This window comes from Sminthopsis crassicaudata, chromosome 4, assembly GCF_048593235.1.
Source record: "Sminthopsis crassicaudata isolate SCR6 chromosome 4, ASM4859323v1, whole genome shotgun sequence".
In the NCBI taxonomy this organism is placed as follows: domain Eukaryota; kingdom Metazoa; phylum Chordata; class Mammalia; order Dasyuromorphia; family Dasyuridae; genus Sminthopsis; species Sminthopsis crassicaudata.
The window spans coordinates 453,704,943-453,723,342 of record NC_133620.1 but is presented as its reverse complement, the minus strand read 5'-3'; the positions used below and the strand labels follow the sequence as shown (position 1 = coordinate 453,723,342).

The 18,400-nt window shown below is 44.6% G+C and overlaps 1 protein-coding gene across 2 annotated transcripts in view; it reads right to left on the bottom strand.

Annotated features, from left to right (window-relative positions):
• The window catches only part of ABR (ABR activator of RhoGEF and GTPase), a gene marked incomplete in the record, with an annotated part of 275,581 nt that overhangs the window by 134,876 nt on the left and 122,305 nt on the right, over window positions 1-18,400 (bottom strand). For both annotated transcript variants that reach the window (XM_074263806.1, XM_074263807.1), the window contains 1 exon segment: window positions 15,319-15,503. In XM_074263806.1, coding sequence (XP_074119907.1) covers window positions 15,319-15,503 — 185 coding nt within the window.

The following is an 18,400-nucleotide window of genomic DNA, read 5'->3' as shown; positions in this document are numbered from 1 at the left end:
ACTGTGTGTGCTCTGGACTTCTTGGACAGTGTCTTGAACTCCTTCTCAGAAGCAGGTTTTGTTTTTTTGTTTTGTTTTGTTTTGTTTGTTTTGTTTTCCTGAGGCAGTTAGGGTTAAGTGACTGGCCCAGGGTCACACAGCTAGGGAGTGTTAAGTGTCTGAGACCAGATTTTAACTGGGGTCCTCCTGACTTCAGGGCTGGTGCTCTATCCACTGCGCCACCTAGCTGCCTGAGAAACAGGTTTTTAAATGCATAAAATAAAATATACAGGATTGCAAAAGAAATACTTATTGAATATTGGATTACTTACCACCTAGAGAAGGGGGTGAGGGGGAATTGGAACACAAAGTTTTACAAGCGTTAATGGTGAAAAATTATCCTTGCATATGTTTTGAAAATAAAAAGCTTCAATAAAAATTTAAAAAAGAAATAATTATTGAAAGAGACCTCTCAAAATATCTTTTGAAACAAGTTCCTAGATTCCCTAAGTTAAGAATGCGTACACTAAGAGGATTTTATTTTTTATTTTATTTTTTTTTTTTAATTTTTTATTTTATTTTATAATTATAACATTTTTTGATAGTACATATGCATGGGTAATTTTTTACAACATTATCCCTTGCACTTACTTCTATTCAGATTTTTTCCCTTCCTCCCCCAACCCCCTCCCCCAGATGGCAAGCAGTCTTATATATGTTAAATATATTACAGTATAATTTAGATACAATATATGTGTATAGAACCGAATTTTTTGTTGCACAGGAAGAATTGGATTCAGAAGGTAAAAATAACAGTTTACATTCATTTCCCAGTGTTCCTTTTCTGGATGTAGCTGGTTCTGTCCATCATAAATCAATTGGAATTGGATTAGCTCTTCTCTATGTTGAAGAAATCCACTTCCATCAGCATACATCCTCGTACAGTATCATTGTTGAAGTGTATAATGATCTTCTGGTTCTGCTCCTTTCACTCAGCATCAGTTGATGTAAGTCTCTCCAAGCCTCTCTGTATTTCTCCTGTTGGTCATTTCTTATAGAACAATAATATTCCATAACATTCATATACCATAGTTTACCCAACCATTCTCCAATTGATGGACATCCATTCATCTTCCAGCTTCTAGCCACTATGAAAAGGGCTGCCACAAACATTTTGGCACATACAGGACCACTAAGAGGATTTTATAATTTTAGCATTAAATAAATGGCCAGATAACTTCTGCAAAAGCTGGAAACTCTTTCCCTTTGACACACAAACACCTCTTAATCTTCTAGGAATTATAGGATCATAGATCTAGAACTGAGAGAGATTTCAGTGGCCATCTGATGACCAATGAGTCAGAGTTCACTTATTGAGACCTTAGGCAAATGACATCATCTTTAAACCCAAGGATCATACTTGATGGGCCCTCCCAGCTCCAGAGTGATGCTCCTGTGCTGTAAAGCCACAAAATCTTAGTGCAAAAGAGGACATCAGCTAAATACGTGATGGTATATGAATGCTACGGAATACTATTGTTCTGTAAGAAGCAACCAGCAGGCTGGTTTCAGAGAGGCCTGGAGAGACTGACATGAACTGATGCTGAATGAAATGAGCAGGATCAGGAGATCATTGTACACAGCAACAACAAGATTATCTGATGATCAATTCTGATGGACCTGGCTCTCCTCAACAATGAGATGATTCAATGGTTTTGTGATGGAGAGAGTATTCTGCACCCAAAGAGTGGGAATTGAGTGTGGACCACAGCATAACATTGTCACTCTTTCTGTTATTATTTACTTGCTTTTGTTTACTTATTTTGTTTTTTGTATATTTTGTTTATTTTGGTTTTTTGTATATTTTGTTTACTTATTTTATTTCTTTTCTTTCTCATGCTTTTTTTCTGGTTTGATTTGATTTTTCTTGTGCAGCAATATAAATATATATGCATATATTGGATTTAACATATATATCTACCATGCTTAACATATATTGGACTACTTGCCATCTGGGGGAGAAGAGGGGGGAAAAGGGGAGGAAATTGGAACACAAGATTCTGCAAGATTAATGTTGAAGAATTATCCATGCATATGTTTTGAAAAATAAAAAGTTTTAATAAAGAAAAAAATTGAAAAAAGAGGACATCATATATTGTCTCATTCACCCTCTCCCCCAGTGCAGAAATTGCTTTTACAATATTCCCAACAGTCACATAGTTTCTGCCTCTATTTCTGGTGACAAAGAGTCAGTGTCTCTTTCCCCTCTCTAGAATAATGCAAACTCCTAAATAGCAAAGACTTTCCCCAATATTGGTACACAGTAGATGCTTAATAACAATTTTATAATTCAGTTGGATCAAAAGTAAATGTGCATTTATTAGACACCTACTGTACGTCAGCCATTGTGCTGAATGATGGAGATACAAAGACAGCCAAAAGACAGAACCTGCTTTCAGGAAGTGTACAGTCTCTCTGTTGGGAACTTTGTTAAGTGGCAGCTAGCTGACATAGAGGAGAAAGCACGTGATTTGGTTCAAATTCAGCCCCTCACATCACTGTGTGGTCCTGGGCAATTCAAATGCTTCGAGCTCCAGTCTCCCCCCTAAAATGGAGATAACACCTGCACTAAAATCTAGGCTCAAACGAAATAGTAAAGGGCACTATAAAGGCCGGCTTCTGCTGTCCCTTCAAATAATGTCATTACTATTTCATTAGTAGTAGTATCATTGTCCCACTCCCTCCAGAGTAGCCCCTTCTATTATTTTCTCTGATTGACAGGAAAATCCTCTTTTATTTTGAACCCAAACCAGACTCCACTCACGTGGGAGTTCTGACTCTACCCAGAGCAAACTCATTCTCTTTTTACATAATTACCTTTGTCAGATATTTGAGCAGTAACCAGTCACTGGGGACAGCGAGGGGGCACCATAGTGGATAGAGCATTGGGCCTGGAGTCAGGAATTCTCTTCTGAGTTCAAATCCAGTTTCAGACACTTACTAGCTGTGTAAACCTAGGCAAGTCATTTTACCCTGTTTGCCTCAGTTTCCTCATTTGTCAAATCATCTGGAGAGAAGGAAATGACAAATGGGGCTCTTTGCCCTTCCTTAGTGAAAAAATCTTATCATCAAATGTGGAAATATGTATAGAAGAATTGCACTTGTTTAACTTTAGTTGCTGTCTAAGGGAGGGGGGTTAGGGGAAGGGAGAGAGAAAATTTTGGAACACAAGGTTTTGCAAGGGTAAATGTTGAAAACTATCTTTGCATGTATTTTGAAAATAAAAAAGCTATTAAAAAAAAGAAAATAGATGAAATTTTTTTTAAAAAGAAAGAAAAATCATATCATCTTGGTCTGAAGGGACCTTAGAAGTTATCTAGTCCCATTCACAAAGTATGACCAAGAACCTTCTACAACAAATGGCTACCTCTGACCTCTGGGAATGGACATCAGATCAGGGTTCAAATCCCACTTTGGATGATTACTATTTGTGTAACCTCGGAAAAGTTACTTCATTTTCTGAGCCTTCATTTCCCTTTCTGTAAAATTAGAGTGGATTGGACTAGATGGCCTTTAAGATTCTATAATCCTATGAAAGTTTCTAGAGAGAATGAACATCTTAAAGCAGTTTAGTCTTCTGAACAACCTTTAGTATTAATATTAATAATGATAATGAAGTATATCTGTATCTATATCCATATCCATATACACACATACACACTTTATTTTGGGTTTTTTTTTTGGCAACATGGCTAATATCACAATATGTGTTACATGACTTCACATATATAACACAAAGTGCTTGCCTTTTCAATGGGGAGGCAAGGCTGGGAGGTAGAAGAGAATCAGAATTCAAAATTTTAAAAAGAATGTTAAAAATTAGAATTTTTAAATTAAAAATAGCAATCCTCATTCAGAAAACTTACAAAATGTTCTATATATCAATCTCCTTGGATGTTCCCAACAACTCTGTAATAGATATTAATTACCCTTCCCATTTTCCAAATAGGCACTCTAGGTCATAGATTGCTCAAGTGAATGGCCCTTGGTCATACAGCTAGGAAAATGTCAGCAGCCATGTATACATATATTGTATTTAATTTATACTTTAACATATGTAACAGGTATTGATCAACCTGCCATCTGGGGAAGGGGGGTGGGGGGAAGGAAGGGAAAAATTGGAACAAAAGGCTTGGCAATTGTTAGTGTTGTAAAATTACCCGTGCATATATCTGGTAAATAAAAAGCTATAATAATAAAAAAAATTAAATTAAATTAAAAAAAAGAAAATGTCAGCAACAAGATTTGAATACAGGCCCCTCCTGACTCCAAGTCAATATTCTTTCACCTATACTATACCCCTGCCTATATCTATGTCACCCTTTTCTGAAGCACACATACCCCTGGAGTCTGTAGCTACTGGAGATGAGGCCCAGAAATAAATCCTACAATCACTGAGCATTAACAAAGTTTCCATTTTTGGGGGGTCTTGAATCCCTGCTTCTCTAGCCAACTGGCTCCTAAGCTAAGGCCTGCTGAGTGCTGAGGACATGGGGCCAGAGGGATGTCTTTATGTCTCTCCCACCTGCAGAATGTAAGCTCCCTAAAGGCAAGGCCCATCTCCCTTGCTCGTTTTTGTATACAGTAGGAGCTAAATAAATGCTTTTTCATCAGTGGTGAATCATAGCTTAGCATTTTTCAAACCAGAAAGTTAAATGAAAACCCTAAGACAGAAGATCTGGATTCACTAGCACCAGCTAGTGGAGAAATACTCAATAGCAAGTAGGTGAGAAAAATCCAAACAAGATATTGAGGATATTTAGTGAGAGTGAGAGACATGACATAAAGGACATTTCACAGCATTTAGAGAACTCAAATCTGTTTAGCCCAACCCCTCTCATTTTACTTCTTCAAATCATACAGAGTCATAAATAGTAAAGTCAGGATTTGAATCCAGATCCTGAATCCCAATCCAATGTCCTCTTCACTATATATAATATCGCCTGGGAGCTGACTCTGATCTAGGAGCTATAGTTAACTATGAAACTAGCAAAGTCCCTGCTCTTAGGGAAACAGTGTGAAGACGGGGAAAGTGCCCACAGTCGGGGGTATTATGAAGGCAGACTTTTCCACCTGCTGCCTGGGGGACCCACCTACAAACATTGTGCCTCAGTGTGACCTACTTCAGTAGGGACAAAAGTTTCCCTTCGCAAAGTTGTAGGGAGCCTCAAATACACCAAATATACAAATACAAACATTTAGTTTCCTAGGTTCCAGAGAAGCGGGCATCCTCCTTCCCCATGCAGACCATCCTTCCAGAACATTGTTACCCTGCTGCCTTCCCCTCCCTTCAAGGTGGACCACTGCATCTATACATTTTACTGATTTTTTTTTTATTCTTTGTGGGGAGACATGGCCCTTTGGAGCAGTGCAGAGGGGAAATAAAGGTGATGTGAAGAGAAAAACTTTTACTTAAGAGTTGAAAGGTTGAAAAATCCATCGCCCTATAGCCTATCCATTGATAAGGCTCTCCAAAATTAGATTGGTTCAGGGCTTATCAGACAAGTGGAGAAGAGGAGAGAACATCAGGCCTGGAGAATCAAGGAGACCTGAGTTCAAATACTGTAAAGGGCTAGAACTGAGCAATGCACTTGGATAATGAAGCACGTGAGACTAATTGCCAATTGGACGGTTCCCTATTAGCTTGTTTGAAGGTTGACCCTCCCCAGCTGTTCTGGGCTGACTTGATTGGTGGGACAAAGAGGGGAAAGTGACTTGTGTGGGAGGAGTAGGAGAAACTTGGGTGGTGGAACTCTAGCGCTCTTGCACTCGTGACCTGGCGTTGGAGGGGACGGTAAAGATCTAGAATAAAGACGTTTAGTGATCCCGACTCCGGCTGATTTCTGGGAAGACAGAGTTCCAGCAAAATACGGCTTCAGACACTTACTATGTGACCATGGGTTGCTTACCTCAGTTTCCTCATCTGTAAAATATCGATAATAATAGCATCTACTTCCCAGGCTGTGAGGATCAAATGAGAAAATAATTGTAAAGTGTTCAGCACACTGCCTCGTACCTAGCGAACATTACATAAACACTGTTACTGAATTGTTTTTTAGTCACGATCTCATTTGAGGTTTTCTTCCCAAAAATATTGGAATATTCCTTCTCTGGCTCATTTTACAGATGAAGAAATTTAGGGTTAAGTGGTTTACCGAGGCTCATACAGCTAGTGTGAATTTGAAGGCCTTCCCCTCCAGCGCTGGTGCTCTACCTCCACAGGTCACAAACTCAGAAGGGCATGCACCTTGGCAGAACTTACAAAAGCAACTTGAATTCGGCTGGCAAGGCCTTCTGGTATCCAGAATTCTCTCTCTATCACACAAGAGCCTTGTAAAGAACTTTGGTAGATAAATAGTAGCTATGACCTTGTCATCTATTTCAAAAAGGGGTGAACATGGCCCTCCTGTCCATGATTTAAGAACTTTTATAAATAAACTCATTAGCAATTGTGAAGTGCCACTCTAAAAGGAAGGTGAGTTATTATCAGCTCCAACATTAGTAACTGATTCCTGACTTTTAGACCTGGGGTATGTGGGGGGGGGGGGGAAACTGACGCAGAGAAGTCTTTCCTGAAAGGACTGATTTTTGAGTAAGATTTAAAAGGAGGTGATAGAGGCAGGTTTGCCCGGAGGAGAAGGGACATTTGCAAAGTGGACATTAATGAGTCCCATGTGTGAAAGGACTTGCATGGAGTTCAAGGAGAGAATCTAAACAAGTGAAAAATGATGAGGAGAAGAGGGTGAAGGGAAACGTTGGAAGACTTGACCATAAGAGTGAAAAGAGCTTTGTTTCCAAAGGGGAACAAAGAGGGAAAAGAGGAGACAAGCATTTATTAACCTCCTACTCTGGGCCAGGTCCTGTGCCAAGGGCTTTGCAAATATCTCATTATTAAAAGTAATCATATAAAATGCTATCGTATTGTAATATTATATCAACATTCAAGGTCACATTAAATTCCAGAGTATCTTCAAGGCTACAATCGGTTCTGAAGTCAGAATATTTGAGTGGGAGTGGGGGAGAAGTATCTTAGAGCTGAATATGAACTGAACGCGAATGCTCCAAAGGACCATGTCTCCCCACAAAGAATTAAAAAAAAAAATCAGTAAAATGAACAGACGCAGTGGTCTACCCTGAAGAAGGGAGGGGAAGGCAGCAGGGTAACAAGAGACTATCCATAACCTCTTGGCAATCCAGCCTTTGCTCAAATAGAAGGGGCCTCACTTACCTCCCAAGCAGTCCAAAAATGAAATATAAGTTAAGAATAAGATAGACGAGCCAGAAACTCAACATGATCTTTGATAAGTTGCCCTTTAAATGGCTTCTAGCCTCATGTTCCTTGAGTGCAAGGCTGACACCTCATTACCTGCTCAATCAACTTCAGCAGCTCTCTATTGCCTCTAGGATAAACTATAGTTTTTAAAGCTCTTGATATTTTTCTAATGCAGCAAGATAATTGTATAAATATGTATGCATATATTGGGTTTAACATATATTTCTACCATGTTTAACATATATTGGATTACTTGCCATCAGGGGAAGGAGGTGAGGAGGAGGGGAAATTGGAACACAAGGTTTTGCAAGGGATAATGTTGGAAAATTATCCCTGTATAAGTTTTTTGTTTTTACTTAATAAATGCTTTTTAATTAGTCAATTAATTAGTGGATTGTGTTCCATCAAAGTATTTCAAGGAAAAGTCTGAAATTTTAAGAGAACAAGTATTAACCTTAGAGCATATTGTCTAATTTCTTTCTTATTATTATACCTTTTTATTGACAAAACATATGCAGGGGTAATTTTTCAACACTGACCCTTGCAAAACCTTCCGTTCCAACTTTTCCCCTCTTTCCTGCCATCCTCTCCTCTAGATGGTAGGTAGTCCTATACATGTTAGATATGTTAAAGTATATGTTAAATACAATATATGTATACATATTTATACAGTTATCTTGCTGCACAAGAAAAATTGGGTTTAGAAAGAAAGTAAAAATAACTTGGGGGAAAAAAACAACAAAAATTCAAGCAAACAATAACAGAAAGAGTGTAAATGCTATGATGTGGGCCACACTCATCTCCCAGTGTTCCTTCGCTGGGTGTAGCTGGTTCAGTTCGTTACTGCTCTATTGACACTGATTTGGTTCATCTCATTGTTGGAGAGGGCCACATCCATCAGAATTGATCATCATATTGTATTGTTGTTTAAGTATATAATGATCTCTTGGTCCTGCTCATTTCACTCAGCATCAGTTCCTGTAAGTCTCTCCAGGCCTTTTTGGAATCATCCTGCTGGTCATTTCTTCATGTATAGGTTTTGAAAATAAAAAGCCTCAATAAAAAAAAATAAAGAAAAAAAAGCTCCTCATAGATGGGTGCTGATCTATTGTTTTAGCCTCATGCACCACTCCTCTTCCCACATTTCCTCCAGTCCAGCCTTTCTGTTCTTTACACATGGTACCCCACATTTCCCATCACCATGTCTTTGTATCAGCCTTATCCCATGTCTGAAATGCCTTTCTTCTTCACTGCTAACTCAGAGAATCCCTTCTTTCAAAATGCTTCTATAGTCAAGGTTCATAACCTGGAAGTCCAAGGATAGATTTTAGGGGCTTCACAAACTTGAGTGGGAAAAAGTAAATCTTTCCCCCTCTCTCCAGCTTTTGGTCTCCTTTATAATGTTAAGAGAATTTATTTTATGGATATAAAAACATTATTCTGAGAAGAGATCCACAAGTCTCCCTAGACTGCCAGAGAGGTCCAGGGCAAAGCCAAGGTCCTGTACCCCATTAATGGTCTCACCAGGGCTGAGCAGCGAGCCCGACACCCTCTCATCGTCTCCCTATTCTGAACAACAAACCTTTCCGAAGGAAGTCAGATGACACTACATTTCTTGACTCCCACATTGTACTATTGACTCATGTTATGTTAGCAGATGCTAAAACCCAACTGTCTAACCATACCTGCCTTGGGTTATGTTTATACCGCAGATTTTTTAAATTGACATATAGAATTTTAGATCCATCACCATTATATTTTATCTTTTTCCCATTCAGTCCATTGTTTCAGCCTGACTCTTTGGAACCCCAGACTTCCCATCCACTTTACTCCTTGTCCCTGTCTGGTCCAAGTCATCAGAAATCCAAAAAGAAACTCTCTGTGATCCTAGATTCGGGACATGCAGGCAAATCACTGAACCCCCTTGGGCCTTGGCTTTTTCATCAAGTAAAGGAGGGGGTTAGACTAGATGGCTGCTAAAGTCCCTTCTTTCTAAATCAAGGATTCTACGATCTAGGATCCCATGTAACTAGTTCCAAGGCAGTGTGAAGAGTCCTGTGTTTTCATCTACTGGAGGCTACTCTCCAGACTCATCTGTGTTCTGTTGGATTCTGCTCCTAATTATACCATCATCTAATCTGCATCTCTCCAACCTGTCCACAAGGTCCACCTTGAGGGTCCCTGTCAAATGTCTTATTTAAATCCAGATATTGATGGCATCCTTCAACATACCAGTCTTGTAACAGTAAACAAAATAAGATTACTCTGACACACTTTGCTCTTAAGAAGCCATGCTTTCTTTTTAAGTGCTCTTAAACCATCACATTAACCAGCAGTTATTCTACTGCTGGGAAGACCATAACCTCAGTAATATTCAGAATCCACCTTTTCCCTTTTCAACCACAACCTACCCCGCCTCTGCCAAAAGCCAGGCCCAATGAGCTTAATATAGCAATGCAGCTCACTTAGGCCACACATTCTATTTCTACAGCATCAAATCCCAAGCTTGTAAGTTATAGTGGAAAGATTTCTTTTTAAAATTTTTTTGATTTCTTCTTTTTTTCAGTGGAAAGATTTCAAAGTCAAAAGACCATGATTCAAAATCTTCCTCTGACACTCTGGGTAAGTTTGGGCAAGATGCTTATCCTTCCTGGGTCTCATTATCCTCATCTGCAAAACAAGAGTTGAACTGGTGACCTCAGAGAAACTTGTGATCCCATGGCAAGCCAGGGATGAACATCAACCTTGAAGTGAGGAAGACCTGAATTCAAATCCAGCCTCAGACACTTCCTAGCTGGGTGACCCTGAACAAGTCACTTAACCCTGATCACCTCAGTTTCCTCATCTGTCAAATGAGCTGGAGAAGGAAATGGCAAACCACTCCACTATCTTTTCTAAGAAACCCCCCGAGGGTCACAAAGAGTCACACCAACAACTGAACAACAAACGATATTCCAACTTCTGGCTTTGTTAATTAATAGTTGAGTGTTCTTGGGAAATCACATGACTTCTTGAACTTCTATTTTCCTATTTCGCAAATAGACACAATCTTACTTGCACTTCTACACCAGGATGGCTGAAAGTGAGACACATTAGCTTCCCAGTCCTCAGGTTTCCTATCTTTACAAGGGAAGATGGAGTCTAGTTGAACTTGTAGCTCTAGATCTAAGATTCTATAAATCTGCCTTCCAGGACTGATGGGGAGGACTGAATGAGATAACAAATGTAAAAGTAATTATAATTAATAACTGAGATTTAGAGACTACTGTAAGGGACTAGTGATTTCTTGACTATAATCCTTTGGAGGAGGGAGGAAATGCAAGGCTGATTATTCTCATTTTACAGATGAGGAAACTGAGGCTGAAATGGCAAGTGACTTGATCATAGTTCTATATCAAAGTGTCATGTAAGTGGAGTTATTATTATTGTAAAGAGAGAAGCCAAGGATGACAGTTCTTTTATCCTAACTTCATCCTTCAAACCCTTGGAACGGAGATACTCTTTCCATCTCAGCCTGTCTAATCCTGCAAGGCCCAGCCCAAGCTTTAACAAACTCTTCCGAACTCTCCAGGAAGAAAAGAGCAACAGTGAGACTCAATTTCAAGCCTGGGTGCCCAGAGCACAGACAGCACTTGGGTGTGAGTGTCAACAAGCTCCAGGCCAGGGCTGCTGCCCAGAACAATGGTCGGGCCCAACCCAGAACCTCCCAGGCTGCCAAGATCACCACAGGAAACCCCGATGGGGAGGGACTCTGCCACACCAGACTGACGGAGACCTGTGCCAGGAACATTTAACTCCTTTACCAAAACACTGGGCCCAGTTACATGAAAAATTACATCAGTGACTCCATTTTGCCTTTCTCCACCATTTTATGAAGCGGAGTTACAGCCACTTATAAGTCACCTGATTTTGGAGAAATCCCAAAATGCCCCCCTCCCAAAGATCCCCCGACTTTCTTATCAAAAAAAAAAAATTACCGTTCTTCCTCTACCAACAATCCCAATAAAACCGTTTTTTGCTTCTTCCAAATTCTGTTAATTGTATAGAAGCTAAGGTCACTGGGAGCCTTGGACCCGATTTGTTTCTTCAACTGCACGCCTTGCTAACTAAATCATTTATCTGGACGAAACGATTCGGTTTCTGTATTTCATCCGAACAGCCTTGGGGATTCAGGAAAAAGGGATTCGTGCCAAGCCAAGCTGGCAGAGTTTCCCCTCGAAGAGAGTAGATTAGTAGGACATAGGCACAAATAGAATCCTAAATGGGGCAATTAGAGTTGGGAGGTAATTAAGAACTTTTGATGTCTGAAGCAAGAGGGACCACATCCTGCCACCCTGATCTTCCAATGAGAAGAAGCAGAGCTGGGGGAGCGGCTAAATGGTCCCCAGGGAGCTGCGGACAGACCATGCGCGGGGCAAACACGAGGATTTCCTTCTCAACATATAAAGGAAACAGTGCTAGGAGAGAGGGATAAAGGCGGGGTGGCGTTTACTGTGGAGAATCCCCCCATCTTACGCCCGGGCTGCTGTATTTTGGTCTGGTGATTAGAGAGCAGGAGTTCTGATGGCAGGATCATGGCTTTAAAGCTGGAAGGCCCTTAGGAGCATTGCATCAAGTTTCTTTTTTACAGAGGGGAAACTGAGGCTGAGGAAGGTGGAATGGCTTTCTCAGACTCTCCTGGACGGCCAGTGACTCGCTGCAGGATTTAAACCTGGTTCCTCCAACTAAAAGTCAAGTTTCTTTCTGCTCTGCCACAGAAAATGCTGAGCTCTGCTACTAGCTCTGTGTGAGTTGGGGAACTTATGTCCCTTGTCTCGCCACAGAGTTCAGGAGCAGAGCAGGACCTTAGGGTCCGCAGAAGGCAGCCGGGAGGGACTTCCCTCCAAAACACTCTCTCCGGCGGTCACCGGAGGAGAGGGCAGGCGCTCACTCCCCGACCATCCCCTGGTCAGGAAACGTCTCCCAGCGCCGAGCTCGAATGGACTTCTCCTGATGCTGCCCTCTGGGACCGGGCAGACCGGGCCTAAGCCCTCCTCTAGTCATGTCCCTCTTCTTCCCGCTCAACGGCCCCATGGCTGTCAAGCCAGCCTGGAACAATCATTTCAGCTCTAGCATCCTGGATTCGGAATTCAGATGCAAGCAGCAGTACCACGGACGCTCACTAGATGGCGGCAACGACGCAGAAGAAGGCTGGCTGGAGGACATGGATGGGAGAGCTGGAAAATCTTTGACAGTTTCCCATAATACTAGGGGAGCTTCAAAAACCTCTCCTTCCCTCTCCCTCTCCTTCCCTCCCTCCTTCTGTCTGCTTCTGTTTGTCTGTCCCCCACCTTTCTCTCTGTCTCTCTCCTTCCTTCTCCCCTTCTCTCCCTTCCCTCCTCTTCCTCCCTCCTCCCTCTCTCTCTTCCTCACTCCCCCCGTCTCTTTCTCTGTCTTTCTTCTCTCTCTCTCTGTATGTCTCTCCCCTCTCTCCCCTCTGCCTGTCGTCTCCCCCAGGTCTACCTCCAAATTTTTACATGGCACTTGGTGTTGTTGAGTCATTTTTCAGGCCTATCACTCTTCCATTGTAAAGACAGGAAAACTGAGGACCAGGAAGCTGAGCTCAAACAGCCAGAGTTTGACCGTTTTCCATGCCCATTTTGAGGTTTTCTTGGCAAAGATACTGGCGTGCTTTGCCATTTCCTTCTCATTTGACAAAAGGGGAGACAAACAGGATTAAGTGACTTGCCCAGGGTCACTCAGCTAGTAAGCTTTGTCTGAGGCTAGACTTGAACTTGAAAGATGATTCCTCCCGACTCCAGGCCCTGCACTATCACTGCTATATCACTGCCCATAGTACAGAGTAGACTCTAAATAAATATTGGTTTAGAAGAGGGCACGTTTCTTAGAACTGGGAAGGGTTGAGTTCAAATTCCACCGCGGCCACAAGCTGCTTTCCCATTCTGAGCCTCAGTTTACTCCACTGGGAAATGAGGGCCCTGGGTCTGAGGACTCCCAAGTTTCCTTCAGAAGTAAAGCGATGACCCCGTGATGCTAACTTGATTCAACAACCATTTGCCGAGCTCCCATTAGGTGTGGAATGCCATGCTAGCCCTGGCCCCTGCGCCCGGCATTCTGATTGTCCCCCTTGATGGCCCAGCGCCCACAGACCAAACCACCAATGTCCGGCCCATTCCTGGAGTCAGCGTTCCCAGGCTGTGTGACTCCGGGCACCGGCCTGGCCCACGGGGGCTGCTTGATAACTGCTCACCGACTAACTCAGTAGTCTCTAAGAATCCTTTCGTCTCTGGCACTCTGGATCTAGCTGCTCCGGGACAGTCTGGGAAATAAGGGTAACCCAAAGGGGCACTTGCTGAGCATGGAGGTGGTAAGGGAACCCCTGAGTCCTGCCTGGCGTGGCTTTGGGCCAGAGAAACCAGCCTTCACTCTCCCCCATTGCCATCCCTGCTCATTCCTACCAAACTGTGACTAATAACAGTCCTTATCTCCCCAAGCATCTTGTCTCCCCCACTCCATCGAAAGGTAACCCCTCTAATACTGGTTGTCGGCATGAACCCCCATCTCCAATCTCCACAACCCCCCAGCTCCCATCACGCCTGGCAGGCTCTCCGTGCCATTTCTGTGGCTGTCTGCATTGGGTCTCAGTTGCTATGACAACGTGGTGGCTTCCCCAAGTGGAAAAGCCTGTTGTCAAGGCCGCTGCTGCCAAAGGCTATAACAGCCAACCTCCACCAAGGGGGCGTGTGAAGAGGGGGCGCGAACTCCAAGGAGGGGAAGAGAGAGGCCCAGCAGCCACCGGGAAGGGATCTTTCCCACCCCTGCCCTTGCCACCAGGGGCTCTTGTGAGCCCACCTAGGGAGAGCCTTTCCAGCTCCTTTTTAAAATAAAAAGTCGAACAGGTTGGAGCCGAGCACGCCGACAGAGAGCATCTGGAGAAACGAGCAAGGGGGCATCTCCCACTGTTCGGAGGGCTTATCCCGAGGCAGCCCCAATAGAGCAGAAGGACCGAACCTTCTTTTGTGTCACGGGCAGCTGGCCGAACCCCAGAGATCCTTTCTCAGAATAAGACTGCTTTTAAAAATGCATAATAGAAGGAATCGCTAAATTTTAGTTACGTTCATAAAAACAATTTTTTCCCATCCAAGTTGATAGACCCTTGAAATCTATTCCTGACAATTCCTAACCCTTCAAGACTCACAAAGCCCCTTCCCTGAGGCAGAAAGCGTACTGGAGACCACCTACCAAAGATCTCAACCATTCTGGGACCCCTGACCAAGAACTCCGACATTATAATGAAAGAAGAAGAGCCAATATGAATCCCCCCCCCATAGGAGCCCATGGCCAAAAGGCACCAATCTCCAAGAGCCACGAACCAGGGAGGACGTATCTGTTCAACTCCAGGGACAGAAAGTCTAAGATTGCCCCCGGTCCCCCCCCCAATCCATCTCTGTCTGTCTGTCACATCACCCACTCCCAAACACGCCCCAAGAGAAGGGGTGCTGGCCCAGGACACCAGAAAGGTCAGTCTAAATTCCAGCATGACATTTTCTCCTGAGGTTTTCTCTTCCTTTTCAGAAAGGGAGTGAGAGGGAATGGGAAAAGGGAAGATGGGGCAACCAAGAGACAAGCTAAGCAGATGAAGTAGAAAAAAAGGAGGTGATGGGGTGGAGGGACAGAGCACAGGGGAAAGAGAAGCAGACAGGCTAGAAGGGAAGATTTAAGGAGTGAGCAAAAGGAAGAGAGAAAGAAGCAGCTCGGCAGAAGGAAAGGGAATTATCTCAAGGAAGATGTCATCCTAGGAGCTTATAAACATAAACTAGTCAAAGTAAATGCAACAACTGAAAAATTGCCGGATGACTATTAATGGCAGCCAGAACTGTGGGCTCAGAACGTATATTTCAGCATCCCTCCATCATCACCCTATCCCCTAAAACATCTCTGACAATTCCAATCTTTGAGAGACGTGCACCCCCCTCAAGGCAGAAGAAAGAAGGAGGAGAACCTACCGTGGGTCCCAAACCTTCCGGGGGGGTGGGCAGGATGCCATCCCCACCCCCCTGGCTTCGGGCACTGAGTTGAGGGGACATGGTGGGCGACTCGTCGATGTACGGCATGGTCTCCGAGCCCTCGGGTGGCACCTTCTGCTCCTCATTCCCTTCCCCGTCGTAGTCGTCAGCCCCGTAGCTGAAGTCTGTGACAAGGAACAAGAAAGGCCACTGAGAATCTTCCACCAGGGCTGCCAGTGAGGGGTAGCGCAGTGGGCGCCGCCGCCGGCCCCCCGCCGCCATGGCTTGCTCCACACCATTCACCAGCCCCCTTGGCTAGGGCTGAGTCGTGAGGGAGCCCCCCCTCAAACTGGACCCCACAGTCCCAGAAGCCACACACTCAGAGACTGCTCAGAATCAGGCGGCAGGAGCATTGTCAGAGCCGCCCGTTTAATAACATGTCAGACGCTTATTCCAAGCTGCCGTTTCCTTGCCTCCTGCCTAATTCCAAGTCTAAAAATTAACAGCAGGAGCAGGAGGCAGGAAGCTTCCAACTCTCTTCTCTGAGTCACCATTCTGCTTTTTATAGGGAATAAGGAGGCGGGGGCAGACTGAGCGATGTCACTTCCTGATCCCTTCCCCTATTGGTGCCATTTCTAGACGGAGCCCAGTCCCCCCTGGGGGGCCACGAGTGAGACCAGGTGGAAGGGAGAGAGGCAGAACCATCCTTAAATCGGCCCTTCTAATTCCCTCAAACCTTTCCCCATGAAAGAGGGTGCCCCAGCTCCACTGCCAGGGGCTCCTTCCTGGGTGGGGATGAGGAGGCGGTTCTGTGGCCAAGCTGGGCCTCTGGTTAATGGTAGGGTCCTCAAAGCCAGGTCTGGTTCTATAATTTCACCATAAGCTTCCTTTAGAGAAAAAGCAGGGGGAGAAAGGGGGGACAAGGGAGCCTCTGCATTACAATTAACCCCCTCACTGCGGCTGCCAGCCCCAGACTTTTAAACCATGGAACAGAATTAGCCAGTAGCCATGGGAACTGTCCAAGAGCTTGGTGCTGAAAGAGTTAATGGCTCTATTCCCCTGGGGACCCCCAAGGATGAGCTCTAGAACTGCCCAACCTCCTTTGCTTACAAAGAACAAGCCAGCTGCCAGCCTCCCTCACAAGACCACTGCCTCCAGGGGCTACCTAGAACTCCAGGATAACCTAGAATGTGTTCCCATTTGGACATCCCTGGCTGCCAAGAGGGAAGGCTAAGTCATTCTGGGTGATGTCTGTGACCACGATTCAAACTTGGCTTCTTTTCATGGGTACCGGAGCACTGTTCTGGGGGTTAACAACATCTCCCGATCTTGAGAATCGCCTGGTGACTTGGGACTGCGTCCGGGCTGGGACCATACCTTTCCATCCCACCAACAACCTGAAGGCCAGAAGCCAAGCGCCCCGCGCCCCACCAGGCAGGTCAGCCCGAGTGGGGAGATGTTGCCACTTTCCAGGGAATCGCTGCCTCATGCTGAGATAACATGGAAGACGTTACCCAGATGTCTTGGCAACTCCACAGGGATGTTCAGGACTGAGGAGTGTAGGGAGTGGGTGAGGGGAAGAAAACAGGATGTTCGAATCCAGGGAAGGGACTTGTTGCGTCCCTCACTGGCAGAAGGAACCTATGAACGAGAGACTCCTCAATCAGCCTCATTTCTCAGAAAAACTGCGGCTGACAGAGACCAAGTCTCCCTATTGAGGTTAACCAGCTAATCAAAGGAAGGCAGGACCTTGGACTCCAACCAAATTCAAGGCTTTTCCCATGGCACATTTTTTTTCCTGTATTTTCCAGGGGGCTCGAGTCAGTTGGGCTCATCCACTGCAGGCAGCAGAGGCCAGATTTCCTTGACTTGATAACAGATTCACACCCATGCTTCCCTATCCCTGCACAAATCATCCCAACAGACTAAGGAATCAATGCTCGCCCCACTGTTTCATACCCTCCATGAGCTCCTTCCACCACCTGTGGAAACTCCTTCTGGGCAAAGGTACTCTGTCTTTTCTTTGCAGTCCCGCACTTCGCCTGGGTGCCTGGCATTCAGGCCCTTAATAACTGCTCGCTGACAGCCTGTGCCCAGCCATCACTCCTCACTGACATCCCCGAGTACTTGTTGAGCAGTTCCGAGATACCTCCGGGCTGCTCCCGCTGACTCCCTGCTTCTCCGGCAGCTGCACCTGCTCTAAGTCTCCCCTCCTCGCCTCCCCCCACCTCAGCCCTGAACGTCCCCATTAAGCTGTCAGGGTATCTGTGTTTTCCTGGCTTCTCTTCATGCTGTTACCAGTTATTACAGCGGCCTCGGCCTGGAACGTGTGGGAGGGAGGCAGGCCTGAGCAGCGCACCAGTTAGTGGCTCTGGGCATGAAGCTGTCACAAGGGCCACAAGGTCTTTGTCCTCGGCGCGCAGATCACCCTCTGTGGCCTGCAGAATTGCTTGGAAATCTCATTTTTTTTCCTAGGGGAAGCCAGAGCGAGGCAGTAGCAATGGCCTGGAACAAGAGGCTGAGCTGTGAGAGCATACAATCAGACTTCTTCCTCCCCGGCTCATTCAAAGACTGACTACCAGATGGACTCCAGAGTCCATCCAAGGTTTCCTTCAAAACTCAACTCAAGTACCACCTCCTTCAGCAGGAGACCTTCCCTGTTCCCTCCCCTGCATTACCTCTGCACTGACTGTACTTACAAGCATATGTGCTTATTTTCCCTAATAGAACATAATCTCCCGAAGGGTAGAAGCTATTTTTGTTTTTGTTTTCCCAGCACCTAGTATAGTACCTGGAACACAGTAGGCGCTTAATAAATGCTTGTCTCTAAGCTCTCTGCTGGATTTGGAGTTTGAGAATCTGGGCTCAGGGGCTGCTCACTACTCGTGTGACCTTGGAACAAATCAGTGACACTCTCTTAGCTCCAGTCTCATTTTGTAAAATGTGTCTATTGAACTACATGGTCTCTATGGCAATTAATTAATTGCAGAACCCATCTGGGAGTAGCTTTAAGCAAAGCTGATGCTAAACAAGGTCTCTCTGCCCCTCCCCTAGACTTCACAACCAACCCTTCTGCCAGTTT